General features: G+C 51.1%; 1 protein-coding gene across 1 annotated transcript in view; it reads right to left on the bottom strand.

Annotated features, from left to right (window-relative positions):
• Positions 1-17,953, bottom strand: part of CASZ1 (castor zinc finger 1) — a 127,017-nt gene that overhangs the window by 23,114 nt on the left and 85,950 nt on the right. Inside the window, exons 5-8 of the mRNA XM_015427827.1 lie at positions 8,151-8,241; positions 4,591-4,755; positions 1,624-1,796; positions 254-1,119 (exon numbers count right to left, since the gene is read on the bottom strand). Of these exons, the coding sequence (XP_015283313.1) occupies positions 254-1,119; positions 1,624-1,796; positions 4,591-4,755; positions 8,151-8,241 (1,295 nt within the window). The remainder of the gene's footprint in view (positions 1-253; positions 1,120-1,623; positions 1,797-4,590; positions 4,756-8,150; positions 8,242-17,953) is intronic.

Below are 17,953 nucleotides of genomic sequence, written 5' to 3'. Positions count from 1 at the left end.
GGAGGTTCTTTTCCTCCCCCCTTGCCTCGAACCAACATGTCTCCCTCCCAGCTCTGTTCCATACAGGAGCCTCAGACAATGCGGTGTCTCTGCTCCCAGTATCCAGTAGCTGCCTCCCTGAGGAACACAACCCACTCTTCTTCCCCGCTCCCAATCTTGTCTTTCGTGGGCTGAACAAACTCCCTGCCAATCAAAGCTCCCCCAATGGCAGATCATGCCCTTGTTCAGCTTGGCGGAGAGGCGAGGAGCTCACCTGCTTCCACAGCCACGGAGGGCTTAAGTGCTGCTGCAGCCAACCTGGCCATCATGGGCGAGATCAAGCCTTTGCTGGCGGAGATCCTCTCTGTTATGGATGCCCCTGGAGTTGGCAGAGAGGTGGCCACTCCCTCACCGGAACCTGAGATGGCCTGGGAAGGGGAATTGGCGGAGGAGGTTGGGTTGGTGCTAGATGGAACGGCGGCTATCAAGCTAGAGGAGCTGGCGGGCAGCGTTGTGGAAACCCGGCTAGGGATGATGGGGAAATAGGAGCCCGCCGATCCGGGAAGCGCTGCGTTGGAGAGGGCCAAGGCCAGGGGTATATTGCTGGGAAGGGTTTGGGAGAGCAGGCCAGGGATCTTAGAGGCCGACGGCATGCTGTTGGCGGACTTGCTGGCCGTCTGAGAGGGGGCCAGCTCTGCCGCAGTGGAGGGTGCCCCCGGAATGATCAGGGAGACGGAAGACTGCTGACTGGTGGGGGAGGCACTCAGGCTGGAGTTCTTCGAGCTCATGGCCGAGAAGTCAATGAGGTCGTCGTTGCTGGACTCTTCCTGCTCGTTGTCCTTGGCTCCCAGGAGGGAGGTGGGCAAGCCCAGCACCCCAGAGCTGCGGATGTGCCGGCGTTCGTGCTTGCGCTTGTGCGAGGTCATCTGGCTGGTAGAGGTGAAGGTGAAGCCGCAGCCCGGTCGGATGCAGTGGAAGTGGTTGGTGGCCTTGCTGTAGACGCAGCCCTCGTACTTGCACTCCTCGTACTTGTAGAACTTCTTGAAGCCGTCCTTGGCGTAGGCGTCGTCCTTGATGTGGTAGCTCTTGTGCTTCTCGATGTCGCACTTGTTCTTGAAGGTGAACGTGCAGCCGGGTCGCCTGCAAGGGGGGAATAGGGCAGTTTAGGAAATGCTTAAAAGTTTACACTCCCCCTCCCCTGCAGCAAGGGGCTTGTTGGCTTCCTCTGGATTCCAAATGGGGTTATCTCAGTCAAAAGAAACCACTAATAAAGGCCTGCCAAATTCCAGTAAACGTAAACATTCAGCTGCGCATTTAATTCTGTGTATTTCAATGGGACTTGGGCTCCTGGAATCTCAGGAGCTACAGCTGGACTCTGCAGGGTTTCCCGAAGTCGGGGGTAGGTAGAGCTGCACTGCATGCCTTCTTGCCCTCACCTATGGCTACTCCCACCCCCCACACCGCCAGCATCCCCATCTGGCCTCTCCACCTTCTTTCCTCCTCTTCTCCAAGAACCTGCCAAAACATACTCCTAGAGAGCAACATAAACGACACCACAAAATACAGAGAAAAGTATATACAGAGTGAGGTAGTCTCTTTCCCCCTTTTTGGGGGGGTGGGGAAGGGAAGATGTATGGGGCCAACCTGCAATGGAAGTGAGTGGTCTTCTGCCCGTAGAACTGGCATTCCACAGTGCCACAGTCTTCAGTGGCCCGGAACCGCTGGAATCCATCGTTAATGAGCTGCGTATTCTTCTTGTGGAAGTTTTCATGGGTCATCACATCAGAAGTGCTGGTATAGACTTTGTTACAACCCACCTGGCACAAGGTACGGGGGGCAGGAGATAAGGATGTAAAAAGAAGAGAGAGAGAGAGCATGTTGTGAGCCTATCTAAGAAAAATGGCATTGCTTTTGAAACCTCACTGCCAGGGCGTGAAGTGTGTATTTATTACTCGATGCAGAAATGCAAGCGACAAGAAGGAAAGCATTGTTCGAGAGCGAAATGTCTGCGGTGGGAGGGTCTGGAAGAGCCCTAATATTATGGAGTTGCCCACTCAAAGTGGACTGTTGGCAAGTCAGGCTGCTAACTAACAGCTTTTGTCTTACTTGGCCAGACCAATGTGGGAATCCAAGCGAGGTCAGCACATAGCCAAGGGAAGAAGGTGCATGCAAGGTGCCACGGAGGCAGGGGCAGAAGGACAGCTTTCTGCGAGGACAGCTTTTCTCACCAGTGCCTGAAAATCCACAATAGTCAGCTGCTGCATTTCATTCCCTTGCACAAGAAGGAAACTGTCGCTTGCATCTGGCTACCCTCTGATATTTTGGTCACCGGGATAAAATGCCCTTTTGCCCTGAATCAGCGCTCTCATTTGGTTTAATTTGAATCTGTGCGTGTGGGGGGGGTGTACGACAAGAGCGGAAGGCTGAAACCTCGCTCCTCACCCCCACCACCGAGTAAAGGGGCCGAATTTGCCATATTGAGTAAAATTCCAGTGGAATCCGACAATGCCATCGTGCCCGCCGAGAGTGCTTTGTTCCCTCCCGCCCGCTTCCTTGCCTCGTGTGCCAACGCCTGCACCATCTCAGAAATGAAGCAAACCAAAACACCTCCTGCCCCCCACCACCCCGGTTCAACTTGGGCCAATTCAGAGGTAAAAACAAAACATCTGACAAACACCCAGAAAAGGGAAAAAAAGAAGAAGTGAGGGGGAGAGCAGCGAGGAGAGATCTGCAGCTATTTCCAAAAGAAAAGGGCTCCTTTCCGCACTGACACCTTGAAAGAAGACAGACCCGGTGTGGTGTTAAAAGAAAAAATTAAACAAAAACCTTCTAGTGAATCATTTGCAATGGGGCTCTTTGTGTTAAAGCATGAAAAATGTCCATTTGTATAAACAACTAACTGAATTTTGTCCACACCAATTATGGACATAAAAGGGGGGGAGAAATGGCCTCACAATCCCTATGGCACAAATACCACCGTTTGAGAGATATTTTCTTATATTGGGGATTCATAATGTACCAACACACCTTTCTTCTTAACTTGGTCGTTGGGTTTGGCACAATGGATTTCAAGTTTTCTACCTTAAAGGAACCTTTTCTGCCTCATCCATGAAAGCCAAAAGGAGGCTCCACGTTCCGAGGCGACATGCCAGGGGCACAGTGGTGAAGGACGCTTCATGCCTGGACTGTAGGCTTCCCAGGAGCTTATGGCTGGCCACTGGGTAAAACAGGGTGCTGGACTACAAGGGCATTCAGTCCAATGTTATAGTGCTCTTCTGATGCTGTTCCGGCTGGCCTGGTGGGCAGAAGATCCATCCTAGGGATGCACATTCAGCTCATGAAAGGTACAGAGGCTTAACCTCTAAGGCCTCCATGGTCCCTTGTGCAAACTGACAGGCCATCCCAGAAAACTTTCCATAGAAGATCAGCAGAGGCAAGTCAACTCGAATTTAGCTGTTCTACTGCAGACCAACACAGATATGCTCTGGAATTATCCTGAAGCCTGTTCATCATTTTCTCATTGCAAAATCCCTAATCAGTTTCCACGGAAAACCAGGGTCTGAAAAATCACTAACTTGGTGGAAATGAGTATACACAAGGCCAAACTGCTCTCTCACGTGTGAGAGCCAATAGGCAGAGGGTGCTGTTTTCACAATTCAGGCACAGAAGCAACTGGCTAAGATACAAAGTCCTCTTCTTAACTGATGTTTTGGCCATTAGACAATGTCCAGAGACTTTCTATCCCATCTGATAGGTCTTTTAATGATCATCTCAGGACTTCAAGAGATGGCGGGGTCACAAGCTAGCTGACTCTGAAACTGCACAAAGCCATACCGTAATCCTCGGAACCCTCCTTCTCCTATAACTCTCCTAAGAGAATTTACCTCTTTCTCTCTCTCTTTCTTTTGACACTGGGCTGTGATTAATACAGCTGGCGACAAAGGGACAAACCCACAGCTAAAGGGCAGGCGTTGCACAGAGAGGCTGCACAGCAAGGGGGGAAAGAGCCGTTCTGATGGACTGTTTGGCTTGAGGAAGGAGCATCTTGGAGAGAGAGAGACCTGCAGAGTTTAAACCTGCTGCAACTCGACAAAGGTTCTGCCTGGATGAGTCACTGAGGGGAGATCCTAAGCAGGAAATGGAAGGTTATTGATTACTGACTATGGCTCTGATCAAAGTACAACATTCTCCTTATCTTTTCCAACCATGTTGGGATGGTTAGAGGGAGAAAAACGATGCCTGACGTCTACTCCTCAGCTTCCTGGTTCAACAGGGATCAGAACACGGGCCTCGCGCAGCCACACCGATGATAACATATCCAAGTTCAACTGTGTTTCTAGATAATCTCCTGATCCCACCCCGAATTCTCTGCTCAAATGTAGCTACAGTGCTATCCTTTGCTAGAAGAGGCCATCCTCTTAATGCCGCTGATCTGCTAGAATCAGATTATAAATCCCTACTGTGATGCATTTGCTCCATAGGGTTGTCCAGAGGACAGTGGCTCTCTGGGAGGGCTGTGGATGTGCACCGCACGGGGAACACCATTCTGTCCATGTATGCGAGCAACTGATGCAATGGCCAAAGGGGGACTCCCGGGCTGGGCACTGTTACCTGCATGCAGTGGTAGTGTGTGCTTTTCCCGTTCAGGTGGCAGCCATGATAGTAAACGCTGCAGTCGTCCAGGGGGCTGAAACGCATGAAGCCATGCTGAAGGGAGTTGTCGCGCTTCTTGTGCATGTTGTAATGCCGAATCACGTCTTGCTTACTCGTGAATCTCTGGTGGGAAGATGGAGACACGCAGTGTGAGAGGTGCCAGCACCGGGGTGGGGGTGGGGGGGTGTCTCTGGGCAATACCTCCTTTGTACATACTCAGCAATGACATGATTTCACCCCGTTAAAGTAACCAGTAAGACTATTTTTACAGCTGTCAGAGAAGTGCCCCTTGGTGTATCATGCTCTTTGTGCGCATTTGCGAACATTGTAAATGTGGGACGGAAAGCAGATGAGGGCCAGTTTCAGGCTAAGCACTCCCGTCTCGTCGAAGGAGTCTTCCATTGCAAATTCCAAGCCTGGGAGGTCCCAGAAAGCTTGTGATTGTCCTGTGTGAAAATGGCCTAAGTTGGGAAAGTCAGCTTTTTGGACTGCCATTCCCATTCTTGGAGACGTTCCCATGACACCCTTCATATCCGGACAATCAAATCCCAACCAAATGCCCAACTTGATAGGCTTGGTCGCAGTGGCTGCTAGATCATCTGGATAGGAAGACTGTCCTCTGGACACCTCGGGGGAAATGGATGGACACGAGAGGGCAACCAGGAGGGAGCCTGCGAGGGCAAGAACTGGAGGGTTGGTTTTCTTATCTCCCTCCCTCCCCCACTTTGCTGGCTTGTAAGGTGTCTTCAGTGACTGCAGATGGTGAGAAAGGCAGGGCAGAAATGTTTCAACAGGCAGAAGAGAATGGGCCTGGCCAAGCTATGACGGGGCAGGAGGGCTCTGTCCTCCCTCCAAGGTAAGCCCCTTAAATAACTAACCCTCATTGACCTACCTACAGTCCGGACCAAAATACTCTCCGTCATGCTAATTCTCTCTTTCCGTTTCCCAGACAAGGGAGCTAGCGCTGCCTACACAAAACAAAGTCTCAAAGTGTTGACTTTCCCCAGCAAAGGGTGATAAATGCTGCGTGAAATCACTTAAAAAATGGTGGTAGTATATTTAACCCCCCCACCCATCACGAAATATTCAAACGTTTTCCATGATAAAAGACAGATGACATGTTGCTGCCCCCTACATTTTGCTTCTCCACTCAAAAAAGCCAAATCCTGATCTATTTCTATTGCTTTTCTTAAACTTTGGGATTGACACGGGAACTCCAAGAAAGACCCGAGCACTGATTTCCCTGAGGCGTTACATTACAGGAATTCCGTTGCCAATCACCCTTAATTTGCGGCCACTTATTACTGAACGGCATTCATTATAAAAATAGATCTCGCCTGCAGGATAATTTGCATTTGCAAAAAGTCAGCCTAAAGCTTTATTCCCCCGTGGGATCAAGCGTATCCCACCCCTCCCTTTTCTTCCCTTCCCTTCCCTAGCCAGGACAGCTCCTGACTTCATTGCCACAGCCTCCCTTCTCTCTCTGCTTTCCCTGTTCTTCAAGGGCTGGCATGCTACTAGAGGCAGACTCATCAGACGAGGCATCTCCTTCCCACTACAGACTGGTCTCTGCTCACATCCCCGGGCTGATCAACAGGAGCCAACAGGCCGGCCATCCTTGGAAGAACTGCGTTTGGAAGAACGGGTGTCGCTGTGCTTCCTCTGAGCAGACGCCACACTCAGCCGCAGCAGTTCCTGGGAATTCCTCTCCCCCCGACACACAGAGGACTAACCACAGGAAGAGTGGATTCACACTCTCCAACCGGGAGCGCTGGGTAAACAAACCCAGCATGGGACCAGGATCTGACTTGACAATTCTATCCTGGCAGCTCTCCCAGCCAGCCGTTACAGGCTGGCTTATGCCCTTTCTCCTCCTCCTCCTCCTCCGCCACCACTGCCACCCCCCAGCTATCCCTCCCCTAAACGAAACCGCGGGTCCAGGCTGTTCTGATTTGGCAGTGGCTGTAACATCACTTGGCCAGGCTAAGGCTGAGGTGAATTGACAACCCACCCCCATTTGCAAGTTCCTCACCACAGAGGCCAAATTCAGGCGGGCATCAGCTGGGCTAAGGTTTCCACCTGGCTATGTTATGGAAAGCGGATTCCACTTGTATAAAAGAGGGGGCAACTAGAAAAAACCACACCTGCCTTTTGTGAGGAAAGGGACCTGCAGCCGATTAGCACGACCACATTTTAACAGGTGGGATTGTATGTATGGTGACAGTATGGTGACTACTGCCACACTCTCTACATGGGGCTGCCCTTGTCCCAGATCCGGAAGCTGCAGCTAGTGCAGAATGCGGCAGCCAGGCCGCTGATGGGCCTCTCTATTCGAGAGCACATCCGGCCTATGCTGAGGGAGCTGCACTGGCTGCCAATAGCATACCGGATTTGCTTCAAGGTGCTGCTTTTGACCTTTAAAGCCCTATATTGCCGGAGGCCTGCCTACCTGAGGGACCGCCTTTCCCCACACGTTCCCCAGAGAGCACTGAGGTCGGGGACTCAACATCGCCTGACTGTCCCTGGCCCCAAGGATGCCAGACTGGCTATCACCAGATCTAGGGCCTTCTCAGTGGCGGCTCCATACTGGTGGAACGAGCTCCCGGAGGACATCAGGGCCCTGCGGGACCTTCTACAGTTCCGCAGGACCTGTAAAACTAAGCTCTTCCACCAGGCTTTCGATTAGAAGCCGCTACTGAACGAGCTACTGAACATCTATTACTGGAACTTTATTTGGGATACTGGTCTACTCATACGGGGCCAACTACAACTATCACCATCTGCACTTTATTGTTTGTATTTAATCTGCACTTTATATTTTATTGCTAGAATTTTATCTGTTTTTATTGTAAATTATTATTGTACACCGCCTTGAGCCTGCTTGTCAGGCAAGGCGGGATAGAAATCGAATTAAATAAATAAAAATAAATAAATGTTGCCACAAGCTGGCATTGTAAGGGTATTGATGGCTGAACTTGTGAAATCCCATGAGGCACACAATGGATGTTGGAAAAGTGTTCAGAGTGCTGCTGCAGGGGACCACGTGAGATCACTGCCATGTGCAAGATGCCACTGCAGACGCCTGGAAAGTACCCCGGCAATGGCAAGACAAAATACTCAGTGCTGCACATGGATGCCGTTGCACACAACCAGCTGTCCACAGGCAAAAAATGCACAGAACTGTCCAAAGGCTTTCTGGCAGCTGCTGATCCTTGCATGAATTAGTTCTTCAGTTTGGCACCTCTTGCCAACCCCACATTTGATAGCTTTTCCCAGGACATGGAAAACAGTGATCTTGGAACACATTGCTGTATTCACAATATCACATCCTCTATGCCAAAAGCCTCCAAGACAGACAACCAGAGGTGGCTTCATTGCAGAATGGCTGTCTCAAGAAAAACATGTCCAGCATCTTCCCTGGCTGTGAAAAGATCCTGTTTCCTGTGGGGAAATGGTGTCAAGAAGAGGGTGTAGTTCAAGGCCTGCCCTGTGTGTCCTCTTGGGTCATTTTTTTTTACCTGATAGTTGCACTCCGGGTCAAGGCAGTGATAATGTTCCCGGTACTGGTACGCACAGTGAATATGTCCGCAGTGCTGGCTTCCTGAAAACCTGAAAGGAAAAAAGAGAGGGAGGACGGAAGTGTGAATGAAATGGGCATATGTTTGAGGACAGCAATTACAGCCATCTTATTTCTCCCTGTTTGGATTAGATGTACATTAACTTCAAGTCAGTCTCACTCTCGAGGTAGTTTCAGAGAGTAGCTGTGTTTGCCTGCAGTAGAAGTCCAGTAGCACCTCAGAGATGAACCAGATTTTCAGGGAATGAGCTTTTGAGAGTCAAAACTTCCTTTGGCAGATATGAAATATCTGATGAAGGACTGTTAATGTTAAGGAGGTGGAGTTCACAGGCATCCGACCTAACCTTCTCTGAAGGATGAGGCAGGGGCTGCAGCATATCAGGTGAGCCAGGATGCATTCCCCTTCAAACTGGTTGAGAAAACGGAGAGCAGGATACTGGGAATTAGACTGTGTCATGATGAGAGGGAATCGGTCTGGGTCCCTTGAGAGTTCAGGCTGAGGGAGGTGGACTTCCCAAGGGAACTTCTCTCATCAGTGGGGAAGCTAAAGGACGTTAAGGCACCACGGCCCCTTTGGATGAAGAGGGTTCGGGGTTCTTGGCACAGTCACCATGCGGTCACCCTTTCTGCGACAACTACACTGAAACCCTGAGGCTAGGAATCCCAAATTATGCACTCAGGATACGATACGCAAATTAAACGTATCTGCATATAATTTGTCCATCTATCTTGATTTAGATTTCAAACAATGAAGGTGTTTCTGGAAACTCTTTGGCAAAGAAGGGCATGAGAGAGGTGAAGCACGGATGTGGAGTTCTTTCTAGACTAGATCCCTAAGGACGAGAAACTTGCTTTTTAATGAAGTCAAACTCGAGGCATTCAGGACGATGTAATAGCAGACTCTGCATCAGCATGGCAAATCCCTCCACCCCCAAATGTGCTTGGGGAGGCTGAACTTTGAGGGAGATGTGATCAGAGTCATTACTACAACCTGGGATTGTTCTCAAAGGCGACTTGGAAATTTAGCTGGCACAGCCAATACCATGGAAACGACTAAGTGGCTGGATGAAATGGCTATGGGTCACTTTCATGTTCATTGAATGGTCAGGCTAGCTGGCCCCTCAGTCAGAGCTTCAGACTCAGTCGGAGGCTTCCTCGCAATGCCCAACATGAGCGGATTTGTGACGATGAGGACTTGGACTGGGGTGCTGCTGACAGTGGGAAGCAGAAGGAGGTGCAGAAGCAACAGAGAGAGAAGGTCAGGCAGAGGACTGTAAGAGGGCTCATGGTGCTCAGAGCTTCAGAAGAGCAGAGAATGGGGACACTCTATCGACAATATGGAAGGGCTTGGGAAAACCAACAATCAAACTGTATGGCGCATATTGCGGAGTAATTTGGAAGCAATGGGAGAGACTGAAAGGGAGCTCTGAGGGGAAACGCTGAACGCTAAATCACCATCTGCTGCAGGGTTCCAAATGCCATACTGCACTATAGGCCGTGCGAGGGCCCCGAGAGACGGGGCATCCAAAAGGAGCTAAGAATCAAGGAAGAAACCCAGGTTCTGGCCCCGGTCGGATGGCAGGAAAGGACAGAGAGCTTCAGAAACGAGGAGGGACGGAAGAGGAGAACTGGCAGCAATAAATAAGGCATTTGCAGTATGTACAAGGAAGAGAGAGGTCAATCGTGGAGACAGCCGGGCCTCTAGGAGAGCAAAAGAGGGCTTAATTGACAGAAGAGAGAGATACTGCTAAAAAATTAAATCGCTGCTTTGCCTTGGCATTCACAAAGAGAGAAGGGGACAGATGCCAGAAGCAGACATGCCTTTCCCAGGGGAGGAAAGAGGAAGTGGGGAGGGGAGAAGTACTGCAGGAAATCAAGATCGCACCAGAACAGGTGACTGAGGAACCTGAGCAGCAGCAGCAGCAGCAGGAGAGAGAGAGGGGGGGGGGGGGGGGGGGGGGGGGGAGGGGGGGTCAATAGGAAGCCTGGCCTTCAGCAACCGAGGGAGGGGCCTGCTGTGGACCTGTCCACATTCCAAGTCCCTCCAAAAGAATGCAAACCCTGGAGAACGGGCAGGCGTGAGTTCACCGCTGCTCAGGCAACCGGTCCACTTCAGCAGAGGAGTGGAACCAACCCTGAGAATTGTAGTTCTGCCACGGGGGCTGAGGATGTTTCACACAGGATATTCAGTCCCCTTGGAAGACGGCAACTTCTTAAGGGGCTGGGGAGGAAACCCAGTGTACATCTGCACCTCACCTGGCAATAGCTCGACCGCACTGGGAGACAATGTTCAGAGGTCCCAACAACTGTTTTATTTCTCTAGGTCCGGCGGAGGAGGAGGAGGAGGAGGAGGAGGAGGAGCCAATCAGTCTTGGCAAGTCAAATCAGTCAGAGCATTTTCCACCAGGGAGGAGGTGGCGATGGCTGCCGGGTGTGTGTGTGTGCGCGCGCACGGTTTCTGGCTCCTCACCTGGCTAAGGAAGAGAAGAGAGGGACCCAGGTGAAGAGGAGGAAAAGGAGATTGGATTCATACCCCGCCCATCACTCAGAGTCTCAGAGCGGCTAACCCTAACTCCTTTCCCTTCCCCTCCCCACAACAGACACCCTGTGAGGCAGGCGGGGCTGAGAGAACTGTGGCTTGCCCAAGGTCATCCAGCAGGTGCAAGTGGAGGAATGGGGAATCAAACCCGGTTCTCCCAGATTAGAGTCCGCGCACTTAACCACGACACCAAACTGGCTCTCAAGCCATGACAGACAGAGGGCCTGGGTGCCCTCCAGAACAGCCAAGCTAGGGTTGCCCTGACTTGACCCAAACTCTATAGTAAAAACAGCCTCAAACCATAGAGTTTTGCCCAAAAAGCAGAACGTCGCCCCCGACGTCACTGACATCACTTCCGGGTGATGCCAGCGCATTGTGCACGTGTCGGGGGTGGGGGAGAATTTCCTCCTGCCAGCCAGCTGGCCGCAAGACCTTGCAAAAGCGGGGGATTCCCCCTGCCCCCCACCTAGGAAATGGTATCCCTCCTAAGCCAAGCACTTCTTTAAGCCCCCTTGATTTGAGGAAAGGCTGAGGGACTTCGGAAGGTTCAGTCTGGAGAAGAGAAGGATGAGGGGGGCATGACTGAGGAGGGCAGGGAGCCGTTCCTGTTGGCAGCAGAGGAGAGGACTCCCGAGAATGGGTTTAAATTAGGAGAAAAACATTTGGACAGTCAGAGTTGTGCAACAGTGGAAATCAGCCGCCTCGGGAGGTGGTGAGCTCCCCCTCACTGGCCATCTTCAAGCAGCGGCTGGACCAACACTGGTCCAGGGATGCTCCTGCATTGAGCAGGGGGGTGGACTAGATGGCCTGTGTGGCCCCCCTTCCAACTCTGTGATTCTATGAAGGAGACAGTTAAGCAGCCCCTTAAGTCTCTCCAGTTGCAATCAACACACTTTAAAAACAGCCCTTAACTTGGAACAAGCCATACTCCTTCCTTCCAGGTCCAACGGTGCAGAAGACTGCAACAATTCTGGCGTCTCATCTCCCCCATGTGCCCTGTGCCCGGAGAGCGTTGGCCAGCTCCCCGCCCCTCTCTCTGGCTGACGGAGCGTTAGGGCTTACCAGGCTTGAACTTGCAACCCTGGGTGGCCTTTTACCTTCCTGTTCCACCACTTCCTCGGCCCAGAGGACAGCCTGCTGGATGCCCTGTTCTCCTGGCACCAGACTGGCACATACTTCCAAAGTTTGCCTTGGCAGCTCAGGGACCCTGCGCTTGAGGCTCTTGGTTCTTGCCCCTTCTGCCCTGCCCCGCTGATTCCTTTGGTCCCTTTCTCCTGGACCTCCAGCAGAGAGATCCTTGCTTTACCCAGGAGGGAACCTAAGCTTGCACCTCTTCTTGCTCCTCTCTACCAGGACCGATTTCTAGGCAGACCACAGGGCCTGCCTGTACTGTTCAGCCTGCTGATATGTCAGGGGGAAAGTGTATGGTTGTTGGGGATTTTTTTGGCTCCACACCCTGACCGTGCGTGTAGGAGGAAGGTCCTGAAGTTGGCCGGAGGGGCCCATTCCCCAGGGGCTCTTATACAGCATTGGCCAGATGATGTTTGTCCCGCACAGAGCTGAGGGCGAGCGGCTTTCTCCCCGGAGCAGGAGTGGGGCGATTCCAGAGAGAAGGAACTCCTCCTGCCCCCTGACTGATTGATTATCAGTTGTTTGTGATACTGGTTGCCTCCCAGGGGCCAAAAGGGCAGGATGCAAACATCAAAATAAATAGACAAGCAAAGTGAACCTCCAAGAAAGCCGGACTGCATGACTTCCATTGGCACGAAGGATCCCACCCCTGCTCCAGAGAGAAGCCCACCGTCTGTGCCCACGGCAGGTACAAAGCCTCAGGGCTATTTTTGGGCAGGAACGCACAGGAATGGAGTTCCGGCTGGCTCCCGAGTTGGCCACGCCCAGCAGGAACTCATTAGCATAATAGGCCACACCCAACAGCAGGAAGTCATTAGGATTGGTTACATTCGGGGTGTGTGGTCTAACATGCAAAGGGTTCCTGCTACAAGAAAAGCCCTGGGTTTTGACAACAAACAAGGTAAACAGAATAAGAAGCAAAAGGTGGGTGTGGCTGGATGACTACACTTCTGGTATCATGGGGGTGCAGCCTAATATGCTAATGAGTGGTGCTGTCAGGGTGTGGCCTACTATGCTAATGAGTTTCTGCTGTTGGGTGTGGCCTGTTATGCTAATGAGTTCCTGCTGGGCTTTTTCTACAAAAAAAGCCCTGCAAAGCCTTACACCAGATGTCGCTATGGGTGAGGAGGAACAGATCCGTTCAGTTTGCGTGTAGGGCTGGCAAGCAGATTCCATTCCCCCCCTTTGGTGAAAGAACCTGAGAACTGCCTGCTGTGCCACACCCAGAGGGTCAGGGGCCTGCGTCCTGGGTCAGGAACAGGGCTTGGGCAGTGGCCTCTTCAGGCCACGCGCCTGGTGCTAATAGGTTCCTAAAGGGTTATATTTCTCTCCAGCTTTCCCTGACACTTGAAACAGTTCAAACGTATTAATTTTTAAAGGCAAGCATCTGTTTAGCTTCTCAAAACATAAAAGCTTACACACCGCACACACTCGCTGACGTGTGCGCCCGGGCACACCTGCTAATTTTGCACAAATGTCCACCCCCTCCCTGCTCATTTGCATGGAGTCAAAACACATTGCTGGGGACTCAGAGGGACACTGTCAGACCGTGCAGAGACCAATTAAATGCATACTTCAACATGATTCAGCCAACCACTGCCAGGTCTTGCGTTTCAAACTTGGGTTTGTTTTGTTTCAAACTCCCGCAGACCGAATGGGCCCATCAGTTGTCCTTGAGCACAATGATAATGTGTGGATGGGTGTGTGGGGACAGCTGAGACCTCTTGCTGGTTTGCCATGCACACCTTCACTACGCACAGGCAAAAACACACAGCGGCGAGAGTGTTTGGGGTAGAAAAAGCAGACTATAAATCAGACGGGCAGTAAATGCAGCTGTCTCAACCAGGTCAGGCCTGTCCCGCCATCTTGGGCTTGAAAGAGGCCTGGCTTTCCTAGCTAGGGAACCAGGCAGGAGGTGGATTGGGGTAGCCAGATCTCAGGGCTTTCCACTCTTTCTTGCGGCGTCCCAGAAGTAAAAAGTGGGGGGAGACAAACGGGCCACAGGACCCCCGTCTCCTCCCCGAGTCTCAGAAACGAGGGCTGCATGGAGCACTTGTGCCTTGAAACGATAGGAGTGCTTCCGCAGAGCCTGTGTGCTGGAGGGGTTAGGCAAAGGCCGGCGAGCCCTGGATTCAGATTCCGGCTCTGCCTCCGCTCCCTGGAGGACTGACCTCACAGGGCTGTTGTGGGGGTACACGGGAGGGAGGGAGAGTCACATGAGCTGACCCGAGGTTGGTGGGGGAAAGGCAGGACAGAAACATGATAGGGAGCTCCGTGCGTGAAGGACAAAGCCTGGCTCGAGGACTCCAGTCTCCTCCACCCCCAAGATGGAGTCTAGGCCGGGCTGCCGGCCTCCAGGTAGGGCTTGAAGATCTCCCGGAATTACCAGTGGTCTCCAGACGACAGAGATCAGTCCCATTGGGGGGAAATGGCTGCCTGGGAGGGTGGGCTCTGTGGCATCGTGCCCTGCTGAGGTCCCCAAATTTCCCACCCTGGAGCTGGCTACACTCTCCTTGTCTCTGGCTCTTGTCCTGCTAGGTGACCCCCTTTCTCTGGTAGCATCTGCTCTGACCACCCCCAGACTGACAGGTATCACCCCTGAACTCCCCAGCTGTGTTCCCCTTCAAGGGCCCCTCCTCAGGTGGCCGTAACCCGGGCTGGCTCAACCCATCAGCGGACATCATGGACTTCTACGTAATGGGCCTCCGAGCAGAGGAGCCACAGAAGTGGGCCCCCACTCACACCACCACCAGGAGGGTCTGTGCCCTCCCGCAGTCTCAGGCCTGGAAAGACAGCTGTCTTGCTGAGAGGGCCCCAAACCAGGCCAGATCTGGCCACAGACATGAGTAGGCCTGCGAGTTGGCAGGGATGGCCCCCACCCCACCCCCCAGCCATCTAAGGCCCGAGCTGACGGCATTTTAGTGACAGCTTGTAGCTTTTATCAGGATGGAATATGTCCTATTGATTTTTAAATGTTTGATCTCTTATGTATTCTGTATTTAGGGACCTTGTTGTAAAGCTGCCTTCCATGAGATTTAGAGAACTGGGATGGAAATTATTAGATAAATAAAAATAAATGCAGAAAAATGCACACGTCTGTGCAAAAAAAAAGAAGAGAAAAGGGTGGGGGATTGATTTATTTATAACCCGTCCTACTCGGAACGGATAATGGCTGTTTTAAAACAAAGAATATCAATAGATTATATAAATATTATATTATATTGATAATAAAGCCATTGGAAACTTTAAAGAAAGTTTTATCTGCAGACCTAGGCAACCTTTGGCTCAGGGGCTGCTCCCCCCCCTCGAAAATCTAACCCACAGGGAAGTCGCCATCATAAGGAGAAAGCAGGAGGAAAGACCAGGCAGGCTGGATGCAAGCTACATGACCTAGAAAGCCCTTCGTTGTACCCCATCGTAGTTTCTGCCTCGAGGAGTCTTACACACTGCATCAAGGTTTTGTCCTAGGTGAACCAACACAGTGCATTATAGGGGTTAGCACTGGGCTTGATCAGGGGAGACCCAGGTTCAAATTCTCACTTGCCATGACAAACTAAGGCTAGTCATTCCATGCCAGCCTAACCTACCTCACAGGATTGAGAAGAATAAAATGGAGGAGGAACCATCTTACATGCTCTCCTGAGCTCCTCAAAGGAAGTACATCCTGTCCTAAATAAATATATTTTTACATCCTGTCCTAAATAAATACATTTTCATATCTTATAGCCACAGTACAGGAGGATGCTGGCAGGCCTTTGAAATTACAATACAATGGTCATGATCCAGCGTACCTATACGGGATGCCTCCTGGGGGACTGCAGTGGTATCCGTGCACAGCTAGGGGGTTCTTCTAGGTTTCTGCCACAGTTTCCTGTATTGCCAAAGAGGCAAGCTGCCTTCCAAGTCAAACTTTAAAGTGTGCACAGAAGGGGTCCTTCTCTTCAGCATATTATGAAAGCTTCAAAGCAACATGTGGCTCTCCACCATCTCCCTAGAGTAACTGTAGTTTTAACTCCTCCTGCTCTTGTGTTCAGCTGTGGGCCATGTCTCAGGGCACGCAGGCCAGCAGGGAAGATTCTTGCTCAAAATTTGTGTCTCACGACACCCAGCACATCCATTCTACCCACAAAGAACATCATAAGAGAAGCCAAATGTTGGATCAGGCCAATGGCCCATCCAGTCCAACACTCTCTCACACAGTGGCCAAAAATACCAGGTGCCACCAGGAGGTCCAGCAGTGGGGCCAGGACACTAGGAGCCCTCCCACTGTTGCCCCCCCCAAGCACCAAGAAGACAGAGCACCCCTTGCCCCAGACCGAGAGTTCCTATCTGTACCTTGTGGCTGATGGACCTCTGTGCCATAAAAAGGTGAAAGGTTTCCCTTGCTCGAAAGCTAGTCAAATCCGACTCTAGGGGGTGGTGCTCATCTCCGTTTCCAAGCCGAAGAGCCAGTGCTGTCCGAAGATGTTTCCATGGTCATGTGGCCAGCATGACTAAATGCCAAGGCACACAGAATGCTATTACTTTCCCACCAAAGCAGTACCTATTTATCTACTTGCAATTTCTTGCTTTCAAACTGCTATAAGCTCCTTTCTGAGGTGTGGTGACCAGAATTGTACACAGTACTCCAAATGAGGTTGCACCATCGATTTATACAGGGGCATTATAATACTGGCTGATTTGTTTTCAATTCCCTTCCTAATAATCCCCAGCATAGTTAGTGTTGGCCTTTTTTATTGCAGTTGCACAATGTCTCGACATTTTCAGTGAGTTATTTACTACAAGATCTCTCTCTTGGTCATTCTCTGCCAGTTTGGACCCCATCAACGTGTATTTATAGTTAGGATTGTTGGTCCCAGTGTGCATCACTTTGCATTTGCCCACATTGAACCCCATTTGCCACATTGATGCCACGCCCACTTGCCCATCCTCGACAGATCCCTTTGAAGTGCCTCAGAATCCTCCCTGGTTTTCACCACGCTGAACAATTTCGTGTCTGAAAGGGGTCACAGCTTCGCTCACAAATAATTCGCCATCTAGTATTGAAAACAGATCAGCCAATATCATAATGCCCCTATATAAATCAATGGTGCGACCTCATTTGGAATACTGTGTGCAATTCTGGTCACCACACCTTAAAAAGGATATAGCTTTGGAAAAAGTGCAGAAAAGGGCAACTCGAATGATAAAAGGGTTGGAACACTTTCCCTATGAGGAAAGGTTAAGGCGCTTAGGGCTCTTTAGCTTGGAGAAACGACGACTGAGGGGTGACGTGATTGAGGTTTATAAGATTATGCATGGGAAAGAGCAGGTAGAGAAAGAGGTACTTTTCTCCCTTTCTCACGATACAAGAACTCGTGGGCACTCCATGAAATTGCTGAGCGGTCGGGTTAGAATGGATAAAAGGAAGTACTTCTTCACCCAAAGAGTGATTAACATATGGAATTCACTGCCACGGGAGGTGGTGGCGGCTACAAACATGGACGGCTTCAAGAGGGAATTAGATAAGCATATGGAGCAGAGGTCCATCAGTGGCTATTAGCCACAGGGTATAGATAGGGACTCTGGGGCAAGGGATGCTCTGTCTTCTTGGTGTTTGAGGGGGGGGTCAACAGTGGGAGGGCTTCTAATGTCCTGGCCCCACTGGTGGACCTCCTGATGGCACCTGGTATTTCTGGCCACTGTGTGATACAGAGTGTTGGACTGGATGGACCTTTGGCCTGATCCAACATTGGCGTCTCTTATGTTCTTATGTTCTAGTGTTTTAAGTTCATTCTCTGCTAAATTATGAATAGCTGATCTTGGTTAATGGTTTGATGCTGATGATGGTTCGTAATTTGCTTTACTGTGTTTTGCGGTGCTGAAGACTGGCAGTGCTTAGTGTTCTTGAAGCTTTGGGGGCTTTAGTGATGGAGCTTACTGATGCAGCTGTTGAGATTCTGCAGCAGCCCTAACCTGGATAGCCCAGGCAAGCCTGACCTCATCAGATCTCAGAAGCTAAGCAGGGCCGACCTGGCAAGTATTTGTACGGGAGACCTCCAAAGAATACCAGGGCTGGGAGCCACTTCTTCGAA

This window comes from Gekko japonicus, unplaced genomic scaffold, assembly GCF_001447785.1.
Source record: "Gekko japonicus isolate JY-2015 unplaced genomic scaffold, Gekko_japonicus_V1.1 scaffold586, whole genome shotgun sequence".
Taxonomy (NCBI): Eukaryota; Metazoa; Chordata; class Lepidosauria; order Squamata; family Gekkonidae; genus Gekko; species Gekko japonicus.
This window is presented reverse-complemented; position numbering and strand designations above follow the sequence as displayed.